The sequence below is a fragment of the Manis pentadactyla genome, chromosome 6, assembly GCF_030020395.1.
Source record: "Manis pentadactyla isolate mManPen7 chromosome 6, mManPen7.hap1, whole genome shotgun sequence".
Classification (NCBI taxonomy): domain Eukaryota; kingdom Metazoa; phylum Chordata; class Mammalia; order Pholidota; family Manidae; genus Manis; species Manis pentadactyla.
Genome location: NC_080024.1, coordinates 6,797,923 through 6,824,910, shown reverse-complemented (window position 1 = coordinate 6,824,910; position 26,988 = coordinate 6,797,923). Strand labels below are relative to the sequence as shown.

Here is a 26,988-nt window from a genome sequence, read left to right as displayed (position 1 = left end):
CCATGGCCATAGTAGAAAAAAAAAGAGTTTTACATCACTACTCTGTACATTCATAACCATGCATCTATATGTGAAACAAGTTTCATAGGTCACTTTGTGCCATGGACACATTACTGTTCTATTTTTCTCTTTTTCTTAAATTCATAAATGTTGACCCAGTAATTGTTTTTACAGTCCACTGATAGGTTGAGACCTCCTATAATTTGGACAGCAGTAAAGATTCCTAAGTAAAGGGAATCGTATCTGACATTTCTGTTGTAAATCCAAAGAAATATTGTACTGTGTATTATTACATATTATATATATTAATTTACATACTAAGTTTGAGCTTGATTTCCCTTCTCTGAAAATTGGGATGTTTTTATCTTGCTTGTTTCATAGCTGAGCTGAAAGTTGATCACTTGGAGCTTGGCATGCTTGCCCTCGTCTATTTCCTGACTGCAGTTACAGGGTCTGAGCTTTAGTTAGACCCACTGGAGGGGAAAAACCATGGGAATCTTTGCTTCCTGTCAGCTTTTAGTCCCTTTGTCCAGAATAGCATTGATAAGAGACTCACCTTGATGGTGAATATGCCTTGAATGTAGCTTTTCATGTGAAAATTTTAGATTAACCTAGCACAGCTTCTGTCCTCCAATATTTAATTGGAAAGAAGAATGTCCCTGAATTTCATATGATCCACACCCCAAGAAATTATCAAATGTTTTATTCCAAACTAATCAGTGTACAATAAAGATATAAACTGTTCACTAATGATTTACCTAAGTTTAGTGTATGTCACCCTTATGCTTTTATTTCTATTATCTTACACTTCACATTTCACTTTTTTGTCCAATTTTAACTTTTCTAAGTTTAAATTTCAATGATGGTATTTGAAATACAAGCTAAAAAAGTTTTAGTATAGCTGATTTTTTTTCTAATTCATGATGCATTAATAGCAATAGAAACTCCTACTTTTTTTGGTAGTAAGGTATATTTTTCAAAGTTCTTTCATGTTCTGTTAAATTTAAAATTTCTCAGCATCTTTAAGAAGATAAGCACATAGGCTCCCTGTACTCATTATGCGCCATAATAAAGTTCTTCCCATAACATTTACTTTAACCTTTATTTAGGTAATGTTATTCCTCCCTGCTTTGTCACATTTCTCTACTTTCTACGTGATCTCCAAATTTATAAATCTCTTTTAAAATTGGGAGAATTACACATTTTTTTGGTTATAGTAATAACTCTGGACTACAGTACAACATTCAGCTTGGCGGGTGAACAGCAGCCGAAAAGAGGACCCGAAATTTCCCACCTTAGGGAATTTCCTATAATGCGAACACCACCTTCTTCCACTAGGTGACACTGCTTAATTTTTAAAGATGCCTGTGTTTTTATAGTTATGCCTTTGGGTGTAAAGGTACAGTGGGATGTGAAGTTTGTTTTGCTTTCAGATGTATGTACTAAGTAGCTTTTAAGCTCTTTACAGTTTATTCAGTGGTATTCCTTCCCTCACCCATTTACTCGCAGGGAGAGCTGGACCAAGAACGACTGACCAGGCAGCAGGAGCTCACAGCCTTATACCAGATGCAGCACCTCCAGTACCAGCAGTTCTTAATACAGTAAGAGAGCAGTGCTGTGGTAGGGTGCAGTGCAGCACCAAAATGCCTTTATAGAGAAAAATACAGATGAGAGGGTAGGAAAGAAGTGAAAGATTGTATTGTTAGTAGTTCTGTGGAATGATGACATTATTACTAGGTTGTGTGTCCCTTTGGTAGAAGAAACAAGATTTGCTTTCAGCTGGTGCAGAGATTGGCAAACCCACCTCGTACCTGTTTTTATGAGCATAGTTTTATTGAAACAGAGCCACACCCATTTGTGTATTGTCTATGACTGCTTTTGCACTACAATGGCAGAATTGAGTAGTTGCATATGGCCTGCAAAGCCAAAAATATTTATTGTCTGGCCCTTTACAGAAGCAATTTGTCTACCTCTGATCTAGTGAAAAAAATCTTACCTAAATTTTCTCAGCTAAAACATAAGTTTTGAGAATTTTTATATGTGATTTCATTTTTGCAAAGAGTGCTTCATGTGGAAATAGGTGTTAGTTTGAATCTGTTTCAATTTTCTCATTTTCTGATGCGAGGTTATTATTAACTTCAGGGAGTTTGCTGGTTTTTTGAGTTCTTTTTTTTTTTTTTCCTGCTGTCCTCTTTCACTCAGAAGCATACCGTCTTTAAGTTCAGTCCTTCCTAGAATGAAGTATATAATTTTCTGTGTGATCATAATTGTCATAAAGAATTATAAAAAATGTATTTGGTAGCTATTTCTAATGGTGTTTTTTTGTTGGGGGAGGGGTAGACTGAGCTTTGTCTTTCAGTGTCTCAGTTAAGTGAAGTAAATGTGGATAGACAGGTCACATGTTATTTTACTTTTTGAAGACAACAGTATGCACAGGTTTTGGCTCAACAACAGAAAGCAGCCCTGTCTTCCCAGCAGCAGCAGCAGTTGGCAGTTCTTCTTCAGCAGTTCCAGGCTCTGAAGATGAGGTTGGTGGAAGCCATTGCATGTTGCACCACATTGTGTGTGTGTGTGTGTGTGTGTGTGTGTGTGTGTGTGTGTGTGTGTGTGAAAGTAAGAGAAGAAAGGAAATTTTGGTATAATGTGTGAACTCATATATCAAAATACCGATACACAACTCATATCTGTGTGTCGTGTGTAAAAAATAGAATATAGTTACTAAAAATGATAATGAAGCTGGAAATAAAGCACAGTCTTTTTACTCATAGCGGATACATTTAGAGTAATATCCAAAGAATTAAGAACACTTGAGAAGCAGTGTAGTTGTCTGAAACCAACAGCAAAAAAATTGTAGTATAAGTCTGAACCTCATTTTTACCCATGATATTTCAAGAGAGATATTAATAATGCCACACAGGGTTACAAGTTTACAGAACCCAAAAGCTATTAAAGTAGGTCTAAGGAAAAGGAAATTATGCTAGAAGTCTTAATGCCATTTCAAATCATCATTTAGGATAATATTTGCTCTCTCTTGCAGAGGTGTTAGTCACTGCTCTTAAAAACTTTACTAAAATTTAACTAAAACCCATTTATCTTTCTCTTCTGAGCCATAACCCATTCTGTGAAGTAAGCAGATTATGTGGTAAGGTCTCCATCTTGCAGATGGACAAACTGGGACTCCGAGAGGATAAATTTGTAAAGGACTTGGTGACATGTTCACCAATAACTTCAGAACTAAAATGCAGACCTTTTGTCTTAGAGTCTATGGGATTTTTCATTATAGCATGCTGCCTCTGTGACTTACTGAATGATTCTGGATTTTTTTTAGATAGTAGGTATATCCATTTTTCAGATATTTCTAATACCTTGAGGAGTCCAGAAGTATGATTATTATGCTGCTATCTTTGTTCCTCTCCTAAATGTTTGGGTAGTATTATATTTTAGTTAAAACAATGAAGTTTTCTGGCCAAATTACCTGAAAAACCCACAAATAATCCAGAAATTTCTCATTAATGAATTTTGTAAGTAACAAGAAAAAGTTAATTTTTTTATTTCCCTTTTACAGGATATCTGATCAGAGCGTCATTCCCTCAGTAACTAGGTCTGTGTCGGTGTCAGATACTGGTTCTATCTGGGAGCTTCAGCCAACAGCCTCACAACCTACAGGTAAAAACTTAGATTGGTTTTTAGCATAGCTCCAAGGATTTAGACTCTAATATCTTTATAGTTCAATTTCTAAAAAGTGTATTAGTTTTTCGACCCATTTTTGTATTGCATGTTAACAAAAAGTCCCGCCTCAGCAAGGGATTGAAAGTATTGTTGAAAATACACTGTTATGGATTTGCTATAAATTATTTAGTAGATAGGTTTTTGAATTTGAGTCAGCCTTTCTTTTTTATGTTGCTCTAACTGGTGTAGAAGTCTTCAAATTGCTTTTGATTTCTTCTGTCAGAGTGAAATAGCATAAGTAAGAACATAAGTAATGATAATCTATCTTTTGAGTCAGGGCTGTTGAATAGCTTCACATTGTAGATACCCAGAAATTTTGGGATGACAAAAGTCTGCTCTGAAGTAAGCATCTTACCTCATTGTCTGATCTTTCTGTATCAAATTTTAAAAATTGGGGCTGGGATTTTTTAAGTCTCAATGTTGGTGGAACACTTCTGTTTCTTAAGGTCTGACACCTGCAAAGCAGGTACTTTGAACCATGATAGTCCTTACAAGAGGTTACAGTTGGTGTTGAAAATTGTCAGGAACTATAGACATTGATATATTTTTCTTAGAGCAGTTATGCTATTCAGGCCATAGTTTTTTTTTCCCCCCTGATATTGGCCCTGGGTATTTTGGTAGGAGAAGGACTGATCATCCTTCCTCACCAACTTTCCATGCTATGTGTACTGTATTTTTTTTCTTGGTAGCCATTTATGGTTAGGATGCTGAAATATTGTCCAGTTTTTGGGAAACTACAAATACCTTGAAACAATGTCTTTCTTTGGGCATGACACAATTAAAGTCCTTTACAAATAGTCCACTGGTTTTATACAGATGATCGTTTATAGTGCATAAATGGACTACAGTTGGAATATAGAGAATGCTGAAAAGTGGTGTCAACAAACCTTGCTGGCAGTAGGAAAAGACTTGAAGCCTTTATCTGTTTACTTTCACATTAGACCCTGTGCTGCTTTTCAGGTCAGCAGGACCCAGTGTCGTCTGTGATGACCTGCCCAGCCTTTCCATAGACCTCCCCAGTTCCAGCTGTACCTCTCTCTCTCTTTATTTTATTGAAGTGAAATTCACATAACATAAAAATTAACTATTTTTAAATGGATAATTAAGTGGTGTTTAATACATTCACAGTATTGTGTAGCCACTTAATTCTCTCTAGTTCCACAGCTATATACCTCTCTTTACTCTCTACTTGGTGTGCAGTAAGAGGTTTTATGGCTTCTGGAATACCGTGGGCTTTGAGATCTAACACACTGGGATTTAAATCCTGGTGTGGCCATGTGCTTGCTGGGTGGCCTTGGGGGTGTCGTAAAACTGTCTTTGACCCTTAGCTTGTTTATCTGTAAAAATGGGGGATGTGAACTGGTATCTTAAAGGGTTTTTTGAGAATTAATTAGTTCTCCAGTAAATGCCTGGTACGTTCTTTCCTTTCAGATGTGTTGAAGGATATTGATATAAACAGGAGCCTACCGGCAATTCAGTCTACTTAAAAGCAGAATAGATACGCGTGATAGAGCTCTCTCAGGGACAGGGAAATAGCTATTTTCATTATACTTACAGATAAGTGACCATGTGTGTAAGCTCCGACATCCCTCACATTTTTTCCTTCATTGTCTTATAGTTTGGGAAGGTGGTAGTGTATGGGATCTTCCCCTTGACACCACAGCTCCAGGACCTGCCCTTGAACAGCTTCAGCAGATAGAGAAGGCCAAAGCTGCAAAGGTTGGAACCTCACTCTTCGTCAGTGGTGCATGCCTGCCAGCTGCAAGACATGCGCATTTGTTTATTGCTGTCTATCTCTCTTAAGCTAGCTATGCTTTTTTTCCTGGAGTTTACTTAGCTGATACAAGCACTTTCCCTCTTCTCCAAAAAAAAAACCTCAATTAAAATTAACAAGTATAACTTCAATCAGTTATATTAAAATTAGTTGGTGGACACATTAATGATCATGGTCATAGGTATATTTTAGTTACATTATTATTCATGGTATGTAAACACTTGTTACAAATACTAAGACTATTAGAAAATGTATGCTACACTGCTTTTTAGACCCCTGATCTATGGCTTGAGTTCCACATTGACTCTTCATAGTGATGATCGTTTACATTTTGTATTGTCCCCAGACATATAGCTGCAAAGCTCAATATTAACATTAGAACCTGTATCCCATTCTCATCTGGAGAAGCTAGGAATCTTGAATTTTGGTTTTACTACTTGCCAGAAGAGAATGTCTATCAACATTTTGTGTCATTGTAATGATTTCAGGTTCTCATACCTCTGAGAGCATCTTGTTCCTATTTTATACTTAATGCATTCTTATCCTGAGATAGTGACAGTTTCCTTAGAGGGCCCAGAATGTGGAAAGGCTTTGTGGCCAGGGTCTGTTTCCATGAGTGAAAGACCATAATTCAAACAATTCTTGAGTATGTTCAGTGCTTTGTGCTGGGAATACATAGTTGAAAGATAGGAGCTTGCAGACTGTGTTCATGTCGCTGGGGGCAGTGGGGATGGTGCACAGACAAGTAACACTTAGAAGTTACAGGGTGATCAAGAAAGCACATGGGCCAGCTACCCAGTTGAGAGGTGGGGATCAGGAAGTGGGTGACACTTTCAATTGGCAGTAATACCTGTGCTGATTTTCACCTAAAGGGTAATAAGATCTAACCTAGTTGAAGGGTTTTGGGTTGACAGAGTAGGAAGAGAGGTGAAAATTAAATTGCAGTTGAAGGAAACAACACCTATAAAGGCTCAGAAATACATGGGAACATACTGCTCAGGGAAGAGCTAAGTAATTTGGTCTATCCTGAAACCATGGTGCACTCGAGGGACAAATGATGAGTGAGGAGACTAAGGGAAATGGGCCAGTCATGAGGGTTATTGCACAAGTCATATTAAAGAGGATTTACTTTCAGGGTGAAGGATGGTATTAAACGTATGCCTTGGAGTGATTTCTTGGGTGGAGGTTAGATGTTAAGCTGGGGAATGAGGGCAGAACTGGATGCTGGGGAACCAGATAAGAGTCTCTAAGGAAGTGGATGAGAAAGTGAAGGCTTGAACTCTATATCTGTGGCAATAGGGCTGGTATTGACTAGTCTTTAGGAACTATAAATGATATGCATTGTTAAGTGGTTGGTCTCCAAATTTTAAAGGACTCTATATTTTGTTACACTAGCAGCTTTACAACATTGCTGTTGAAACCTTATAGGAACACTGTTATATCTTCAATCAGAAAAGCCTTTTTAAGAATGAGCAAAGAAATGCCACCCTAACAGAATTCTGTTACTCTTGTATTAGCCACTTTCTCTCTCATGTCTGAGAGATGTGGTATAGTGGTAGTGTGGAGTAGGGATGTAGGTAAATATCGAGGGAGAGTGTATTCAGTTTAGAAGAACTTAAAACCACTCTAATCAGAGCATAGAGCTTTTATGGGGCTGGTTTCATCACCCAGTTGCAGTACAAGCATCTGAGTGAAAGGTAGTCTGCACCTTCCAGCATCTCCTAAGGGTACTGAACATCAGTGGTGGAGTGTTCCTGTGCTTGGCCTAAAGTTTCTAAGAGTGTTTTCCTGTAATCACAGCTAGAGCAGGAGAGAAGAGAGGCAGAAATGAGGGCAAAACGGGAGGAGGAGGAGCGAAAGAGGCAAGAAGAACTCCGGAGACAACAAGAAGAAATTCTTCGGAGGCAACAGGAGGAAGAAAGGAAAAGGCGAGAGGAAGAAGAGCTTGCCCGAAGGAAACAGGTATACACACCTCTGAGAAGTCTGACCACAGGATTTGCGCCGAAGGAGGGCTTTCAGGGTGTGGTGCTCATTCCCATCATTTCACTGGTTTTCGTTCTCTGGGAGATAGTTTCCCCCCCAGATCAACAGGGAGTTAACAGCAGGACTGGGATTAGAATTTTAGGAAGCTAACTTCCCTTTAGAAACAATGTCTGTTTTCCACTAACACCTACTGGTGGGATATCCTTCAGTCATAGTAAATCACTGAAATTTATTTCTTCTGAATATTTCCTGGTGTTTTATAAACTAGTTAGATTTCAGAAGTAACTGTTTGCCTCAGTATTTATAACCAGTGATTTAGAACATTCTTCATGGGTTTTTTTGGCCATTTGTATCTCTTTTTTGGGTATTCTCTATGTGCTTGCCCATTTCTCTGTCACGTTTTTTTAAAGATCCCAATTGAAAGAACCCACTCTGTAACAGCCCCAAAGTCTAGTTTATACTTCACATTTTAAACTTGTTGGCTCCAAGTGGTATTCTGTGAAAAACAAAAAGGTCCATGCTGAGATTAGATTAAAACTGCTAATATTTCTTAGTTACCCTCTGTATTAGTATGTAAGGGCTCTTAAGAATATTGCAGTGCAGAAGTCTGTTGAATTCTGTGTTGCTTAGTATTTCTTAAATTATTTTGACAATGGAACCTTTCTTTGTATATGTAATATCTGTGGAACTTCTGTTCTTCACATCATGTTCTGGGACACATGGTTTACCTCGTACTTGTGACCAGAGAACTTCTTCCTCACCAGGCATTTTTGGTGGCTATGTTGATATGACCTCTGGATGCCTTAGGTTCTCAGTTGATTAAACAGTAGGGATTAATGGTACCAATGGAGAAACCAAAACCTGGGTTCTCCTGTAGCCCTTTGTAGGGCTAATCAGTAAATGATGTAGCTAATGTAGTTAATTATGGCTGAGCATTATTCATTGTATGTATGTGTACACACACGCACACACACACACACACACACACACTTCTTTATCCATTTGTCTATGGACACCTAGTTTACTTCCATATCTTGGCTATTGTAAATGATGCTGCAGTGAACATAGGGTTGCATATATCTTTTCAAATTAGTATTTTAGTTTTCTTCAGGTAAATATCCAGAAGTTGAATTACTGGATCATAAGGTATTTCTATTTTTAATTATTTGAGGAACCTCCATACTCTTCCTTAGTGGCTGCACCAATTTACATTTCCACCAAGAGTGCATGAAGGTTCCCTTTTCACCACATCCTTGCCAAAAATTATTATTTCTTGTCTTTTTGGCAGTGGCCATTCTGACTGTTGTTAGGTGATATCTCATTGTGGTTTTCATTTGCATTTCCCTGATGATCACTGATGTTGAGCATCTCTGTGTGCCTGTTGGCTATCTGTATGCCTTCTTTGGAAAAATGTCTATTCAGGTCCTCTGCCCATTTTTTAATCACATTGTTTGTTTGATGTTTAGTTGTATGAATTCTTTATATATTTTGGACATTAAACCCTTATCAGATACATCATTTGCAAATATCTTCTCTCAAAGTAGGTTGCCTTTTCATTTTGTTGATGGTTTCCTTTGCTGTACAAAGCTTTTAGTTTGATGTACTTCCAGTTGTTTATTTTAGCTTTTGTTGTGTGTGCTTGAGGAGACACATTTAAAAAAAAATGCTGCTAAGACCAGTGTCTAACAGTTCACTGCTGTGCTTTCTTTTAGGAGTTTTATGATTTCAGGGCTTACATTTAGGTTCTTAACATATTTCAAGTTTATTTTTGTTTAGTGTAAGAAAGTGGTCCAGTTTCATTCTTTTGCATGTAGCTCTTAGTTTTCCCACTACCATTTGTTGAAGAGACTGTCTTTTCCCCATTGTGTCTCTGCCCTCCTTGTAGATTAATTGACCATGTAATTGTAGATTTATTTCTGGGTTCTCTGTTCTGTTCCATTGATCTATGTATCAATTTTTGTGCCAATCCATACTGTTTTGGTTACTGTACTTTGTAGTATAGTTTGACACTTGGGAGTGTGATTCCTCCTGCTTTGTTATTTATTCTCAAGATTGCTTTGGCTATTTGGGGTCTTTTGTGATTCCATATAAGTTTTAGGATTATTTATTCTATTTCTGTTAAAAATGTTATTGGTATTTTGATAGGGATTGTGTTAAATATGTAGATAGCTTTGGGCAGTATGGACATTTTAACAGTATTCTCTCAATCCATGATCATGGTATATCTTTCCATTTATTTGTGTCATCTTCAGTTTCTTTCTCAGTATCAGAGTTCTTCAACTCCTTGGTTAAATTTATTCCGAGGTATCTTATTCTTTTAAATGCAATTGTGAATGGTATTATTTTCTTAATTTCTCTTTCTGCTAATTTGTGATTAGTGTATAGAAATGCAACAGACTTCTTTTAAATAAAAGTTGCCTTTTATTTTTCTTGTCTGATTGCTGTGTCTGGGACTTCCAGTACTGTGTTGAATGAAAGTGCTAAGAGTGGATATCCTTGTCATGTTCCTGATTTAAGAGGAAAAGCTTTCAGTTTTTCACTGTTGATTTTAATGTTAGCTTTAGGTTTCTCATCTGTGGCATTTATTATGTTAAGGTATGTTCCCTCTTTGCCCACTTTGTTGAGAGTTTTTATCATGACTGCCTATTGAATTTTGTCAAATATTTTTTTGCATCTATTGAGATGAGATGACTCTAATCTTCCTTTTGTTATATCACAGATAGATTTGCAGATACTAAGCCATCACTGCATAGCTGGAATAAATCCCCCTTGATTGTGGTGAAAAATCCTTTCAAAATATTGTTGGATTCAGTTTACTAATACTTTGCTGAGGAATTTTGTATCAGTGTTCGTCAGGGATATTTGTCTGTAATGTTACTTTTTATAGTGTCTTTGTTGGGTTTTGATATCAGTAATGCTGGCCTCATAGAATAAATTTGGAAGTGTTCCTTTACAGTTTTTTTGGACTAGATTGAGGATAGTTATTAACTCTTCTTTAATTTGGTAGAATTCACCTTTGAAGCCATTTGGTCCGGGACTACTTTTGTTTGTGGAGAATTTTTTACTGATTCAGTTAATATTACTAATAATCTGTTCAGTTTTCTATTTCTTCCTAATAAGTCTTAGAAAATTGTATGTTTTTAGGAATTTACCCATTTCTTCTAGGTTGTTCAGTTTGTTAATGTATAATTTTTTGTAGTGTTTCCTTATGTTTGTGTGGTATTCTCTTATCTGTGGTGTTGGTTGGTTGTAACTTTCATTTCTGATTTTATTCATTTAAGTCCTCTTTCTTGATGAGTCTGGCTAACGGCTTACCAGTTTTATCTTTTCAGGCAGCTGAGTTTCACTGATGTTTTCTATTGTTTTTTTTTTTTAGTTTCTTCCATGTGTTTCTGCTTTAATCTTTATTATTTCCTTCCTTCCTTCTAACTTTGGGCTTCTATATCCTTTTGGTGTAAGGTTACATTATTTGAGACTTCTCATGTTTCTTGAGGTAGGTAGGCCTGTAGCACTACAAACTTCCTACTTATAATTGCTTCTGCTATGTCTTAGAGATTTTGGAATGTTATGTTTCCAATTTCATTTATTTCAAGGTATTTTTAAAATTTTCTCTTCTGTTTCTTTAATGTTTACCCATTGGTTGCTTAGTCTCTGTATTTGTGTTTGCATTTTTATTTTTGTAATTGAGATTTAGTTTTGTAATACCATTGTGGTCAGAAAAGATGCTTGATGTGATTTCAGTCTTAAATTTATTGAGACTTGTTTCGTGGCCTAATGTGTGATGTATCCTAGAGAATGTTTAATGAACCCTTGAAAGAATGAGTATTGCGCTGTTTGGGGATGGAATCTTTTGTGTTTACCTCTTAAGTCCATCTGGTATAATTTATCGTTTATAGCCACTCTCTCCTTATTGATTTTCTCTCTGGATGATCTGTATGTTGGTGAAAGTGGGATGTTAAAGTTCCCTTTACTGTCAATTTCTCCCTTTATGTTTGCTGATTTTTGCTTTATATATTTAGGTGCTTCTGTGTTGCATGCATAGATATTTACAATTACTACATCCTCTTTCTGGACTGATCTCTTTTTTATTATATAATGTCCTCTTTTGTTACTTTGTTTTAAAGTTAATTTTGTCTGATCTAAGTATTGCTACCCCAGCCTTTTTGTTTCCATTTACATGAAATGTCTTTTTATAGTGCCTTCACATTCAATCTGTATGTGTATTTAAGTGCGAAGTGTGTGCCTTGTAGGCAGCATACAGATGGGTCTTGTTTTTCTACCCATTCATTCACCCTGTGTCTTTTGATTGGAGCATTTGATGCATTTGCATTTGAAGTAATTATTGTTAAGTATGTACTTATTACCATTTTGTTCATTGCTCTTGGGTTGGTCTTCTCTGTTCTTTCTTGTTGTCTTGTAATTTGATTATTTAGCATTATGGTGGATTCCTTTCTTTGTATTTTTTTTTCTGTGTAACAGCTTTGGTTTGTGGTCACCATTAGGTTCGTATACAGCACCCAGTGTATATAGTAGTCTGTTTTAAGTTGATGGTTGCTTTAGTTTGAACACGCTCTAAAAGCAGTATACATTTTTACTCCCTACCCCATGTTTTATGTGTATGTTATCCTATTTTACATATTTTATGTCCCTTAACTAGTTATTGTAGCTGTAACTGATTTTACTACTTTGTCTTTTAACCTTCATAGTAACTTTATAAGTGATCAGTCTGCTACCTTTTCTATATGCTTGCTTTTACCCATGAAATATTTTTCGTTTTTATAGTTTCCTTATTTCTAGTTAATGCCTTTTCTTTTCTGTTTAATGAAGTTGTGACATTTCTTATTGGACAAGGTATTGGTGATGAACTCCTTTAACTTTTGTTTGTGTGAAAAACTCTTTATCTCCTTCAAATCTGAATGATAACCTTGCTCAATGGAGTATTCTTGGTTTTAGTTCTTTGTCTTTCAGCACTTTAAATACATCATCCATTCTGGCCTGCAGTTTCTTCTGAAAAATCAGCTGATAGCCTTCTGGGTGTTCCTTTGTACATAACTAGATGCTTTTCTCTTGCTGCTTTTAAAAGTCTCTTTACCTGTAATTAGTATGTGTCTCGGTGTGGACCTCTTTGGGTTCATTTTATCTTGTTCAGGTTCTCTGTGCTTCCTGAAACTGGATGTCTGTTTTCTTATTCAGTTTAGGGATATTTTTGGTTACTTTTTCAAGTTTTCTGTCCCTTTCTCTCTCTCTTCTGGGACCTCTGTAATACAAATGTTAGTAAAACTTTATGTTGTCTCATCAGTCCCTTTAAGTCTCATTTTTGAAAAACTTCTTTTTCTTTTTGCTGTTTAACTTGGATGGTTTCCACTACCCTGTCTTCCAGATTGCTGACATGTTCTGCATCCTCGAGTCTGCTGTTGATTCTCTCTAGTGTTTTTTTATTTCAATTACTGTATTCTTTAGCTCTGATTGGTCTTTTTTATATTTTTTTCTATCTCTTTGTTGAAGTTCTGAGTTCCTCCACTCACAACTTTGGTGATCATTTTTATAACCATTACTTTTGAACTCTTTTATCAAGTAGATTGCTTATCTCCTTTTTGCTTAGTTCTTCTGAGGTTTTGTCTTGTTCTCTCATTTGGAACATATTCCTCTATCTCCTTATTTTGTCTTCTCTCTCATGTTTGTTTCTGTTATTAGGTAGGTCAGCTATGTCTCCTGGTCTTTGAAGGTAGTGGCTTTAGGTAGATGATGTTTTGTAAGGCCCAGTAGCACAATACCCTCTGTTCACCAGAATCAGGTGCTCCCTGGGTGCCCTCTGTGTGCTGCATGTGCCGTCCTGGTAGGGCTGAGCATGACTGTTGCAGGTGTGATGGTGGGCAGGGTTGGTGCCTGGTGCTGCTGGCTGGGGTGCCCAGCCATAACAACTGCAGGTACCCTGGAGGGTGGGGCTGGCCACGGGCCAGGAGCCACATTGGAGAGGGGTGCTAGTCCCAGGGCTGCCTGTTGAGGGTAGCAAGTTGGTAGCTGCTTTTGTTGCTGTTCATGGTTTAATCTGTCTGCTGGGTGTCACAGGGCAGGAGCTACTTTGAAAAGGCACCTGCTATGATGGGCAGATTGGGCAGGGTGGGCCAGGGAGCACCAGGGCAGGGTGAGCAATGCTAGCAAGGTAGATGGAGAGTTTCATAACGGGTGCCTGCCAGCTTCAGGCCAAGGGGCTGAAGGTCAAGAAAAATGGCATCTGCCAGTGCTTCAGTTTCTACAGATCCCTGCCCCTCCAGCACATGCTAAAATTAGTCTATAAATCTTCAAGTATACTCCAGATGCTTTTCAAACTGCTGCTTCTATGCTGGGTGTTAGAGCAAGTGAGATTGTGTGGGGGCCCTTTTAAGTATGGAGCCTCAGTTTCCTCTAGTCCTCTGGCTCCCCCATATTGAAGCCCCACTGATTTTCAAAGCTTCCCGAGTTGAGCCCTGCTCATTTTCAAAGCCAGATATTATGGGGCCTTGTCTTCCAGGCACAGGTCCCTGAGGGTGGGGAGGAATGGAAGAGGGTTGTCCAGTGTAGAGCTTGAACCCCTTTGCTCCTCAGGGAGGACCTCTGGGTCTGTGACATCTCTCCTGCTTGTGGGACACAGCGCTGGAAGTTTGTTACCTGACCAGACCATGTCTCTGCTCCTCCTACCCTTCTCGGTGTGGTTTTTTCTTTATACCTTCAACTGTGGAGCCAGTGTTCTGCTAGTCTTCAGGTCATTCTCAGAGAGAGTTGCTCTGTGTACTTGTAGCCTTGATGTGTACATGGGAGGAAGTGAGTCTTCCCTTCCCTCCCTCCTCTCCCCTTCCCTCTCTCCCCTCACCTTCCCTCCCTTCTCTTCCCTCCCCTCACCTTCCTCCCTTCTGTTCCCTTCCCTCCCTTCTCTTCCCTTCCTTCCCCTCCCCTCCCCTGCCCTCTCTTCTCCTTCCCTCTTATTTGTTTATTTGTTTGTTTATTATTTATTTATTTATTTATATGTATTTATCAAGGTATCACTAATATACAATCTTATGCTCAGGTTTTACATGAGCAACATTGCTTTTACTACATTCCCCTCTATTATCAAGTCCCCACCACATAACCCATTACAGTCCTTGTCTATCAGCATAGTAAGATGCTATAGAGTAACTTCTCTGCCTTCCTTGTGCACCCCCCAACCCCATATTATGTGTGCTAAATCATAATACCCCTTAATCTCCTTATCCCTCCCTTCCCACCCACCCTCCCCCTCCAACCCATTTCTCTTTGGTAACCACTAGTCCATTCTTGGGTTCAGTGAGTCTGCTATTTGTTCCTTCAGTTTTTGCTTTGTTGTTATGCTCCACAGATGAGTGAAATCATTTGGTACGTGCCTTTCTCTGCCTGGCTTATTTCACTGAGTATAATACCCTCTACTTCTAGCTCCATCCATGTTGTTTCAAGTGGTAGGATTTGTTATCTTCTTATGGCTGAATAATATTCCATTATGTACCGTATGTTCTTTATCCATTCATCTACTGATGGACACTTAGGTTGCTTCCATGTCTTTGCTATTGTAAATAGTGCTGCAAGAAGCATAGGAGTGCATGTCTTTTTGAATCTGGGATCTTGTTTTCTTTGGGTAAATTCCTAGGAGTGGAATTCCTGGGTCAAATGGTATTTCTATTTTTAGTTTTTTGAGGAACCTCCATATTGCTTTCCACAATGGTTGAACTAATTTACATTCCTACCAGCAGTGTAGGAGGGTTTCTCTTTCTTCACATCCTTGCCAGCATTTGTTTCTACACCCTCTTCTATTTTGAATTTAGGAAGAGGCTTTGCGACGCCAGAGGGAGCAGGAAATTGCATTGAGGCGACAGCGAGAAGAGGAAGAAAGACAGCAGCAGGAAGAAGCCCTTAGAAGACTGGAGGAAAGGAGAAGAGAAGAAGAACGGCGGAAGCAGGAAGAACTGCTACGCAAGCAGGTGACCAGATGGTTTGCCCTTCTCGTTGCTTCTTTGAAGCTAGGAATTAGTGATTTAGTATTCAGATGTTAGCCTCTCTAAAACTTTTTCATGTTGCTAAAAATTACCCAAAGAGACCTAACTGGCTCTTAGTATTTTTGTAGTAATTGTCCCATGTAATTATAAAAGCTGAACAATAATCCCAAAAAACCAAAACACCAAAGAGAAATTTGAAGAAAGCCTGCCCTTAAGAAACCAGTGTGAGATCTGCAGGTTTACACCATTGTGCCTCAGGGTTTCCCAGTTTACTTCTTTAATGTGCACAGTTCAGTGCTGTTTATGTAGTCACAAGGTCTGCAGCAGTCACCACAGTCATGCTGTTCTGCCACTACAGGCAGCCAAAACTCCTTGCAGTCATTTCATGTTAAGGTTTAACAACACAGATTTTTTATTATCAGACTTTATTTTTAGAACATTACTAGATTTTCAGAAAAGTTAGGATGATAATGCACTCTCTCCTACTATCTTAAATAAGTATTGTGCTTTGCCACAGTAAACCAATATTGATGCATCATTATTAACTGAAGTCCATAGTTTATTCATATATACTCATTTTTTTCCCTGATGTCCTTTTTCTGTTTGTGGATCCCATCCAGAGTACTGCATTTAGTTGTCATGTCTCCTTAGCTTATTCTTGGCTGCAGCATTTTCTCAGACTTTACTTTTTTAGTGACTGACAGTTTTATGGAATACTGGCCAGTGTATTGTAGGGTAACTCTCTGTTGCAATCTGAAGTTTTCCTCATTAGACTGGAGTTATGGGTATTTGGAAAGAATATCATAGAGGCAAAGTACCATTTTCATCACCTTATATCAAGGGGTACATATTATCAACATCATTTATGATGGGTGATGTGACCTTGATCTCCTGGCTGCAGTGCTTGTCAGCTTTCTCCACTGTAAAGTTACTTTTTTCCTGCCTTACCAGCCTCTTTGGCTGGTAGTCACTACATGCAGTCCACACTCAGATGTAGATTTTTTTGTTAGTTAGATTTACTTGAAGTTGGAGATTACCTGCTTTGGCAACTCCTTGAGAAACCTAAATACTACTACAAGTAGATAGCTTCAAGGTTAGACTGTGTTGATTCATTCAACATTTAACATAATTAGTTAATGTACATGTGCGTGTTGTGCTTGTTTTCTGGTGGAGTACAAAACTTAAAACATTTTTTTTTCTGTCCTTAAGAAACTTGCAGAATATGTGGGTGATGATTATACAAGAAATAAATGCCATAGTTAGAATACTTTCAGTTGTAAAATGAAAATACTCACCTAGAAGGGGCTGAAACTATAGATACCATTATTGCCTCATATATCAAGGAGATAAGGCAGTTGCATATGACTTTGGTGATTCAATGATAGCATTAAGGTGCAGGTCCTTTGCATTCTTCTGTTCTACTGTTTCTAGGTGTCTTGACTTCTGAGTTCAGACTTCTTACCTCATGTGTAGTTTTGGATACTATTATATAAGCTACATCCAAAAAGGGAGTGGCCCTTCTCTCATGCTTCTTTCCATTTGGCTTAGAAGAATATCTTTTCTAGAAGCCTCCCAGGGACATTCCTTTGGCCTGAATTGGATGACATGGGTGCCCCTAGTTACACTGGAAGCTTGAAAAGAAAAATCTGGCATTTTAGACCTCTATTGTGACAGGAGGCTCTGTCTGCAAGGAAGAAGTCTAAAAAGAGTGGTTGTTAGGTAGGTAGAAATAGTTCTCCTACAGGTGGGCTAGGAGCAAATAGAGAAGGACAAGGTATAGTTGGACACAGTGAAAAGGCAGAAGAGGGAGTTGTATCTCCTAAAGGCCAGGAAAATCCTCACAGTATAGCTGACATCTGCCTTGAGTTCTGGAGAATGAAGGGAAATGTGCTGTCAGTTAAAAAGTGCTGTCAGCATTGCATATGCATAAACAGACTCCGTGAAGGAAGATGAGGACTCTCCAGAGGACATATAGGAATGTTTTTGAGGGAGGCAAGCAGAAGGAAAATAAGCCACAGTGTGGGGAAAAATAGCAAAGGGATGGTGAATGGGTTGAGGACGGATGTAGTAAAGGCTTCAAGGGGTGAGATGGTGTCTTTGTGAAGTTGCTTTGGTTCCCGAACTGGCTGTGGCTTTCCTGGGAATCAGTATTCTTGCAAAGTCCTGGCAGCTCTTTGCACTCAACACCCTGAAAAGCTAGCCATTACTCAGTGGTGGAGCAGTTACCAGGAGACGTTCCTGCAGTTAGTGGTGACCTCTTAGAAATTGGCACTTATCACAAATGTTCAAAGTAACATTCCTTTTGTGTAGAAATTAGCAAATAAATTAAAATGTCATAAGCATGCCAGGCCTTTGCAGCTACTATAAATGTTTTTAAAAGAAAACTTACTATTATGTCAGCATAAACAAAATTTATGCTCTGTCACTTATATTTTTGACAGAAGCCTTCAAAAGTGATTGAGATTTTTTTTAGCACAATTAAATTTTCTTTTTCATTCTGGGAAGGAAGAGGAGGCTGCAAAATGGGCCCGGGAAGAAGAAGAAGCCCAGCGTCGATTAGAGGAGAACCGGCTGCGGATGGAAGAGGAGGCCGCCAGGCTCCGGCTGGAGGAGGAGGAGCGGAAACGCAAGGAGCTGGAACTACAGCGGCAGAAGGAGTTGCTACGGCAGCGGCAGCAGCAGCAGGAGGCCCTGCGAAGGCTGCAGCAGCAGCAGCAGCAGCAGCAGCTGGCGCAGATGAAGGTAAAGCTGCATGCAGCCCAGCAGGGTTGGCCGGTGTGGTTGGCTGGCGGGTAGATGCTGCCGTGCCTCTGGCGGCAAGCTGTGCACTTTCAGTTGTAAGTGTGACTGCTGTGGCCATTTGGTCAACAAAATATAAGTGCGTGTGCTTGGCATTAGGCATTTGAACAAGAGAAGAATACCTGTAAGAGGACAGGTAATGAGCAGTGATGCAGGCAGAACCAAGCTGACGTTTGGCCTGTAGATTTAACGTGGCTCAGTAAACAGAGCTCCTGTTGCACTGGGACAAGGCAGCTGTGTTCAGTGAGCTTGCAGACTTGAAGCAGGTGGGTAAACGGACCGTCATGCAGAACTGGAAACACAGCTGACTACTGGGGGGGGACTTCGTTGGAAATTGAATTGAGGTGATAATCAGAATATTTAGGAAGATTCAGGACATTATTTGAAATAAGTACAAAGTGAACACTAGGAAACCAGTAGAGTCAGATGGTGGTAGTGAGCATGAATAGGGAGGGTCAGAGGTGAGAGAATTAGCCTAAAATCAATCAGCAGGACTTAGTGACTTTCTGCATCTGAGAGAGAGATAGAAACTGCGATGGCTCCTGGATAGTAAGCCTTCAGTGATTGGGGGAGCAGTGGAACTATTGGTGAAATTGGGGTAATCGGGAAGGGAGGAGTACATTTATGGAATGGTCTGCATAACTTCACATGGGGTCTGTGGTTATCAATAAGGTTTTGTGTCCCCTGTCTTCAGGTTGTTCACAGGATAGATATATAATGAGGAAATGAGAATGCAGCGTGGTGAGTATAGTGAGAGAAGTGGCATTAGGCAGTAGTTCTCTGGGTCTTGATCACATGGGAATTTGTTGCGAATGCAAATTCTCAGGTCCCACACCAGATTTAATAAATTAGAACCTCTTGAAGATGGGACCCAGCAATCTGAACAAACTGTTCAGGGAATTCTGATGCTTTTAAAATGTAAGAACTGCTGTCTACATTGAAAGTTTGGAAAGGCTTCCCCAAAAATGATAACTTTGAAACTGAGTCACTAGGGAGGGAAATTTTTAAAAAAGAGAAGTCAAATAGACAATCTGGAGAATGGAAGGAGATGTGCGGTGAACAGAGGAATGAAGTTAAGAAACACTGTGGTATATTTGGGGGATTTTATAAAGCAGGTTACTGTTGCTGGAGAGTAAGGTAAAAGATAAGCATGGGCAGGGCCCATGTCATGTGCCATATATATCCTATCAAAGAATTAGGACTTAAGTGTGTGTAAAACGCAGTGGGCCACTGACATGTTTCCAACTAGGAAATAGCGCTGTCATATTCTCAGGAGCAAATAAGTCACTTTGAGAGCTTAATGGAAGACGGACTTGAGCAAAACTAGAGGTCAGCAGAGCAGTTGAGAAGGGGCTGATGGAGTCATCCAAGCAAGGGAGAAGAAGGCTTGATCTAGGCCTAGCGGTGGTGGGGTTAGAAGAAGGAGTTGATGTTAACACTGATTATTGAATGCCTTGCTTTGTGTCAGTCACATACTACTGGCAGCTTTCCTTATGTTACATCATTTCATCCAAATGAAACCATATGTTACATCATCACTGAGTTTGGCAACGTGGAGGTCACTGGCAGTTTTGCCAAGAGCTGTCTCATCTAGTGGTGGGGATTAGAGTGCATGTGTCTGTGGCTCCAAGGTGCTGAAAAGGCTGTCAAAAGACCTTAGAGGCCATACATCTCCAGCACATGGTGCCTAATCAGAATGTGGAGGTGATGGAGAAGACAGAAGCACGGAGAACTTCCAGATCTCTAACTTCAGAGTCTGGATGTGTTTTTCTTGTGCATGGTTTTGGCCAATTATCCTCTTGTAAGGAATGTAGAGATATTTTATAAAGAAACATTCCAAATGAAGATAGAGAGCTTGAGGTGATTATGAGGGATTGCTAAGGCTCTCATGAGAAAAAACAAGTTATTTAAAAGCAGATTTATTGATAATTCACATACAATTCAGCCAGTTAAAGTATGTAAGTCAGTGGTTTTAGCATGTTTACAGGTAGGTGCAGCTATCTCACTATGGTACATACTACAACATTTTCATTACCACTACCACTCCTCTCTCCCGAAAAAAATACTAGCTACCATACTGCACCTGATCCCTTTTTTCCCCCAGCCCAAAGTAACCCTGATCTACTTTATGTCTTTATAGCATAGCCTATTCTAATTAAATATAAATGGAATTTAATTAGTGATCTTTTGTGACTAGCTTCTTTTACTTAGCATGTTTGCAGGGTCCCCTCATGCCATACCATGTATCAGAACTGCATTCCTTTTTATGACTAAATAATATCCCATTGTATGGGTTTGGTTTGCTAATGTTTTGGTGAGGATTTTTGTGTCCATAGTCATAAGAGATATTGGTTGGTAGTGGTTTTTGTTTTTGTTTTTCTAGTGTTGGTGTCAGGATAATACTGGCTTTGAAGAATGAGGTGGGAAACGTTCCCTCCTCTTCTATTTTTATGAAGAAGTGGTATTTATTCTTTAAATGTTTGGTAGAATTCAGTGGTGAAGCCTGCTGGACCTGTGATTTTCTTTGTGGATAGTGTTTTGATTACCAGTTAATTGTCTTTACTTCTTATAGGTCTATTTAGATTGCCTGTTTCTTTGATTAGTTTTGCCTGTTGGTATTTATTATAATCTTTTTTCATCTAGATTACCCAATTGATTGGCAAGCAGTTGGTCACAATAATTCCTTTTATTCCTTTTTATTTTTCTAAGATCAACAGTGATGTCTCTTTAATTTCTTACATAGTAATTTGAGTCTTCTCTTTTTCTTGGACAGTTGAGCTGAATCAATTTTGTTGATTTTTTTCAAAGAACTGGCTTTTGTTTCATTGATTTTTCTCTATTTTTTTATATCTATTTCATTAATACCTTCCTTCCCAAGTTCTTAGTATTTCTTCTGTTTGCTTTTAGTTTGCTCTCTTTTTCTAGTATCTTAAGGTAGTAGGTTAGTTTATTGATTTGAGATCCTCCTTCTTTCTCAATATAGGCATTTGCAGTTACAAATTTCCCTCTAACTTATGCTTTAGCTTCTACCCATACATGTTTATTTCTTCTTTGACCCATTGGTTATTTAGGAGTGATTTGTTTAATTTCCACTTATTATGAGTTTCCAAAATTTCTTACTGTTTCTAATTTCATTCCATTGTGATTGGAGAACCTATTTTGTATTGTTTCTAACCTTTTAAGTGAATTATTGAAGTTGGTTTTATGTCTTAGCATAAGTTTTCCTTCTTTACTTCTAGCTTAAAGTTTTACCTTAAGTCTGTCCTGGAGAATATTCCATGTTCACTTGAAAAGAGTGTATATTCTATTCTTCTTGGGTGGAGTGCTGTATGATTTGTTAGGTCTACTCTGCTTTTAGTCTTGTTCACGTCTTCTGGTTCCTTGTTGATTTTCAACCTACTTGTTTTGTCCATTATTGAAAGTGAAGTATATTGAAGTATTGAAGTCTTTGAGTATGTTGTTGAATTGTCTCAATCTCCTTTCATTTCTGTCATTTCATGCTTCATATATTTTAGTACTCTGTTGTTAGGTGCGTATGTGTTTTTAATTCTATCTTCCTACTGGATTGACCCTGTTATCATCATAAAATGCCACTCTTTATCTCCAGTAGCATTTTTTTTGTTTAAAGTATATTTTGTCTGATAATAGTATAACAACTCCAGCTTTCTTGTTGTTGCCAGTTGCCTGATAAATCATTTTCTGTCCTTTATTTATACCTTTGAATATAAAGTGTGTCTCTCTTAGTATAGCTGGATCTTATTTTTTATCCAGGCTGATAATCTCTGTCTTTTGATTGGATTATTTAATCCATTCACATTTAATATTATTGACATAGTTGGATTTGTGTCTGCCATTTTATTTTTGTTTCTGTCTCTCTTTTTTGTTCCTTCATTTCTTCTTTTCTGCTTATTTTTTTCACATTAATATTTTCTAATGTAGCATTTTAATTTCCTTAATGATTTTCATTATTATATTTTTTGAGTTATTTCCTTAGTGGTTGCTCTAGGGTGTACTGCAAACACCTTAATGTTCTAGAATCAACTTCAGATTTATTCTAACTTAATTTCAATTTGACATAGAATGTTACTTTCTTGTAGCTCTATTACTTTTTTCCCCTTTTATATAAAGTATTTTTTGTTATAATATCACATCTATAAATGTTACACAGTGATGTTATATTATTTTATATACCTTTATCTTGTAAAGAAGATGAAGAAAGAAGGAGAGCAAGTATGTATGTATAACTTTTCTTATATAACTTTATTTCTCTTTTATTCTTTTCTTCATTTGTACTTGTGGATTCAAGTTACCATGTGGAATCATTTACTTAGCCCAATACAGTTTTGTTTCCATTTACCTCCTTTGTGCTGTTTTTGGCAAACATTAGATTTCTATGTGTTACAGGCCCCATATTAAATATATATTATTTTGCACAGTTGCCTTTAAATCAAGAGAAGGAAGAAATATGCAGGCATTATTGTATTTTATAAGTATGTAATTCCTTTTATTAGTGCTTTTTTAAAATGTGGATTCAAATTACTTTGTAGGATTGTTTGTTTTCAAGCCTGAAGAACTTCCTTTAATATTTTTTGTGAGTTTCTAAGCAATGAATTATCTGCATTTATCTGGGAATTTTACCTTTATTGGATATCGACTTATTAGTTGACTATTTTAGTACTTTAAGGACTTTGAGTATCTTATCCTACTGTCTTCTGGCCTCATTGTTTTTGAAGATAAACTATTGATTTTAATTAGAATCCCTCTTAAGAGTGATAATTTTTCTTCTTGCTGCTTCCAAGATTTTTTTCCTTGTTTTGGGCTTTAAGTGTTTTTTTTGTTTTGTTTTGTTTTCCATGATAATGTCTGTAAATCTGTTTATTGTACTTGTTTTTTGTTAAGTTTTCTGGATGTGTTGATTAATGCTCTTCAATAAATTTGAGAATATTTCAGCCATGATTGTCTTTTCGTATTTCTTCTCCTCTCTCTCTCCTCTACTTCTGATACTTCATTGTGCATATATTGGTGAATTCAGTGGTATCTTACATTTTTCTAAGGCTTATTACTTCATTTTTTTTCCTTTTTTTCCCTGTTCTTTGGGTTGTGTAGTCTCTTTTGATCTATCTTCAAGTTCACAAATACTTTCTTTTGCCAGGTCAGATATACTTTTGAGCTCCTTTAGTGATTTTTCATTTTGGTTATTGTGCTTTCAGACTCCAGAATGTACTAATTCTTTTTGGTCTAAAAATAATCTCTCTTTATTGGTAATCTTAATGTGATGTGACATTGTCATTATACCTTCCTTTACAACTTCAATCATATTTTCCTTTAGTTCTCTGCACATATTTGTAAGACTGTTTAACCTGACATCTGGTCACCCTTACAGTTTCTGTTCCTTTTTCCTGTATATAGGTCTTTTTTTTTTTTCTTGTTTCTTTACATGCCTCATCTTGTTTTGCTGGAAACTAAACTTTTTTGATCATTTTGTAGCAGCTCTGGATACTGGTTGTCCCGTGCCTGCCCTGCTCATGCTTATTATTATTTGTTGTGTGACTGGATGGATTAATTTAGTGAAGTTCATCTCCCAGCAGTGTGGAGACTGATGCTGCTCCTCCTGGGGCACAGTATTGGGTATGCCCACAGTCACTCTGGGATGACAGTGGTTTGTCTTTTTTTCACACACAGCTGAGCTCCACTAATTGCTAGCTGGATTGCTCTTTTGTTCTCAAAAGTGCCCTGGGGCATAAACTGCTTTCCTTACTGATCAAATTCAGGCTTCTCTGAAGAGATACCTCCTGAGGTCTGTACTTGAAATTTGTGCTGATTTCCAGAGAATTTCTTTCAGTTCTTTCTTTGGATTTCTGAGACAAAGTAGTGGCCTATGGTTTAGCCTCTATCCAATGAAAACTTATCTCCCAACTGCCTTTTACCCCAAACTCTACTGTCTTTGAAAGTGTCCTTAGGCTTGAACTCTTCCTCTACATTCTGTTACAAGTGAAGTCAGGTAGGTCCTTTGGGAAGAGGTCTGGAGCTCTCTCCAGTCTGTTAGCCATAGAGAAAAGTCTCTGAGTTACAGCTTTCAATCTGGGAACAGTGGTGTGCTTTGCTCTGAATGACTCCGTGCTTTAGGAGTTGAGCCCTTGGGGGTAGGACAGTAGCTTCTGGTCTTCTGGGCTTGCCTCTACTGGTAGATCGCATGGTGGCCTTTCTAGTTAGGACAGTGGCAGCCAGGGCCCCAGTAGTCTCAGTAGTGCTATGCTCAAGGTAGTTTCATCCCACAAGCTGGGGCTAGTCATAAGAAGGAAGCCCCCACCTCTCAGCTATACTTGCCTGTAACTTAGCCTTTGCAACAGGTAACTGGAGCCAAGATGAGAAATGCTGACATTTATGCTTTCTGGGAAGCCAGCCCACTGACTGGCAGCTGCGAAGGAGAGGGAGGCCTGTATTCTCTATTCTCTTTCTGCTGGTTGAGCTAGGAGTTGGGAGAGAGTAGGCCTTGGGGCGAGTACCACAGACTCTGTTCTTACCAAGTTTTAGCAGATTTTCTTGAAGAATTGTTTTTTCAGTTGCATTTCCAGAGGTCTTAAAATTTTTTTTTCATAATTTTTACCAGTTTTGCTAGGGAGTGGGTCCACAGAGCAATTTGTGCTGTCACACTGGAAGTGGAACACAATAATTTTTTGAAATAAAAAATAGCATTCAAAAGTAAGATAGCAGTGAAAGGGAAGGAAAAAAAGAGTTTTGTATATCAGTGAAAGTGATTAGGCATTCAGGGGTCACAGACTGTGCTAGATTCCCTACTGTTTGCTTCTGATTTGGAAGACAGTTGTTCCGAAAAGCATGATTGATTAACTGCAGTTCTCTGAGTAGATAGTACAGAATGTTGGCTGAACTGGAAAATGTCCTGAGGCGGTGTTGAAAGAGTGAGATGTTACTTCCTTTTACAAATAAGACTTTAGGAAAATGATACTCTCTGCATACATTTGTCCATCATGTAAAGAAGACTTAGATTTGTTCTGCATTACTCCAGGGGGCAGACCCATGAATCGTAAGTCTAAAGTACAGTGAAGTATATTTTGGCACAGAAATGGGGAGGATCTCAGAGGTTCCTGAAGAGAATAGGCCATTTTCACGAGGCTGTAGGTCTTGTCCTGGGGCTGGCCAAGGTTCTGCTGAAGAGGACTGAGGATTGGTTCCTGGGTACCGTGGAGTGCATATCCATTGGGATTTTGGACATCAGTGGTTACTGGCTGAACATCGGCCTCAGAATGACAAAGATTTGTAAATTCTCTGGCCTCATCATTGAATCTTCTGATTCATCAAGTGTGGTACCAGGGCGTGTACATTTATTTTTACAGGTCCTCCTGGGTGATGCTGCCTAGATTTAAGGTCTACTGCCTTATTTGGACCTGATAGCACCTTCCAACTGTGTCATTTCCTATGGAGAAACAGAGTTTGGTTGTGCTCAACTTTGTCTACCTTACCCTTCCTCTTTCTCTCTTAGCTTCCCTCTGCATCCCTTGCCCATTCCATCAGAGGTGCATTTTGAGAGAAATGACTGTACTACCTATTATGTTGGCTGAAAAATGTTAAGGATCGATGATATGTATATGTGTGTGTGTGTATATATATATATATATATACCCTTATTCCATCAGTTCCAATTTTTAGAGACTTCTATAGAGCCATTCTTCTTTGAGATTTTGGGGCATTTTGTTTGTTCTGATACATGCTCATGTATTATTTTTAACTAAACACATTTTAGGTTTGCTTTTTGTTGTTTTTGTTTATTGGTTTTTAAAAGATAGTGTGTCTTAAAATTAGAGTGTATCTTTTTCTGGCCTAGAAGACCAGGGATTCCCTTAGAATAATCAGGCTTTTGAGAATATTAAAGTATTCAGAATACAGATATTTACACTTAATTTTAGTCAGTAATTTTAAGGGATAGGAAAAAATAGAATTACTGATAAACAGCTTCGTGCTTATGACTAGAAGTGATAGCCTGGGTAACAGTAACTCCCTTTCATAAAAGACTTACAGGTGTGCTGGTATCTTCCATTAGGTGCCCACCCCCCTTTCCCTTTAGAAATTGTCCTTAGCCCTTTCACTGGAAAGTAGCATGTCATGTCCTTTATTGCGTCTTTAGGTTAAAAATTTATTGATTCTTTGGTTTACTCTTGTCTCTCTCTGTGTATTGCTGCGTATGTATGCTAATGCCAGATGTAACAAATTTGTAATCCCAAAATGGTAGATCAAATAAAAGTATATTGCATGTATTTTTAAATGTTTAAAAATAATCTTAGGTTTGTAGTAGTGAGAGAAACATTAAGTAAAAGAAGCTGACTGACGAGCAAACAGTATGTAAAGAATTGCGGAAGGAGGGCTGAGTTAGATGTTGTGAGTGGAGGTGGAGGAGACATGAACATCTGGCTCCACATATAATGCATCAGTGCCTCCTTGTCTCTGTGTACATTTCCTCATCAACTCCTCTGCCTTCATTTTTTTTTTTTTTTGTTAGCTTCCCTCTTCTTCAACGTGGGGCCAGCAGTCCAGTACAACGGCATGTCAGTCCCAGGCAACACTGTCATTGGCTGAAATCCAGAAACTAGAAGAGGAACGGGAACGGCAGCTTCGAGAAGAGGTAAGTTTTAAAAGTCAAGCTAGTCTAGTCAAACCATGTTCCAGAATAGCTAGTGTGCATTATGGGTTAATGGTTAGTAA

The 26,988-nt window shown here is 38.2% G+C and overlaps 1 protein-coding gene across 6 annotated transcripts in view; it reads left to right on the top strand.

The window, feature by feature from the left end:
• Window positions 1-26,988, top strand: part of GIGYF2 (GRB10 interacting GYF protein 2) — a 123,589-nt gene that overhangs the window by 82,563 nt on the left and 14,038 nt on the right. For all 6 annotated transcript variants that reach the window (XR_005030167.2, XM_036911882.2, XM_036911873.2 and 3 more), the window contains exons 16-23: window positions 1,510-1,601; window positions 2,421-2,528; window positions 3,566-3,666; window positions 5,348-5,448; window positions 7,304-7,465; window positions 15,301-15,456; window positions 17,977-18,213; window positions 26,786-26,908. Coding sequence is in view for 5 of the 6 variants with exons in the window: in XM_036911882.2 (XP_036767777.2) it covers window positions 1,510-1,601; window positions 2,421-2,528; window positions 3,566-3,666; window positions 5,348-5,448; window positions 7,304-7,465; window positions 15,301-15,456; window positions 17,977-18,213; window positions 26,786-26,908 (1,080 nt within the window). In the remaining variant the exon portion in view is untranslated. The remainder of the gene's footprint in view (window positions 1-1,509; window positions 1,602-2,420; window positions 2,529-3,565; window positions 3,667-5,347; window positions 5,449-7,303; window positions 7,466-15,300; window positions 15,457-17,976; window positions 18,214-26,785; window positions 26,909-26,988) is intronic.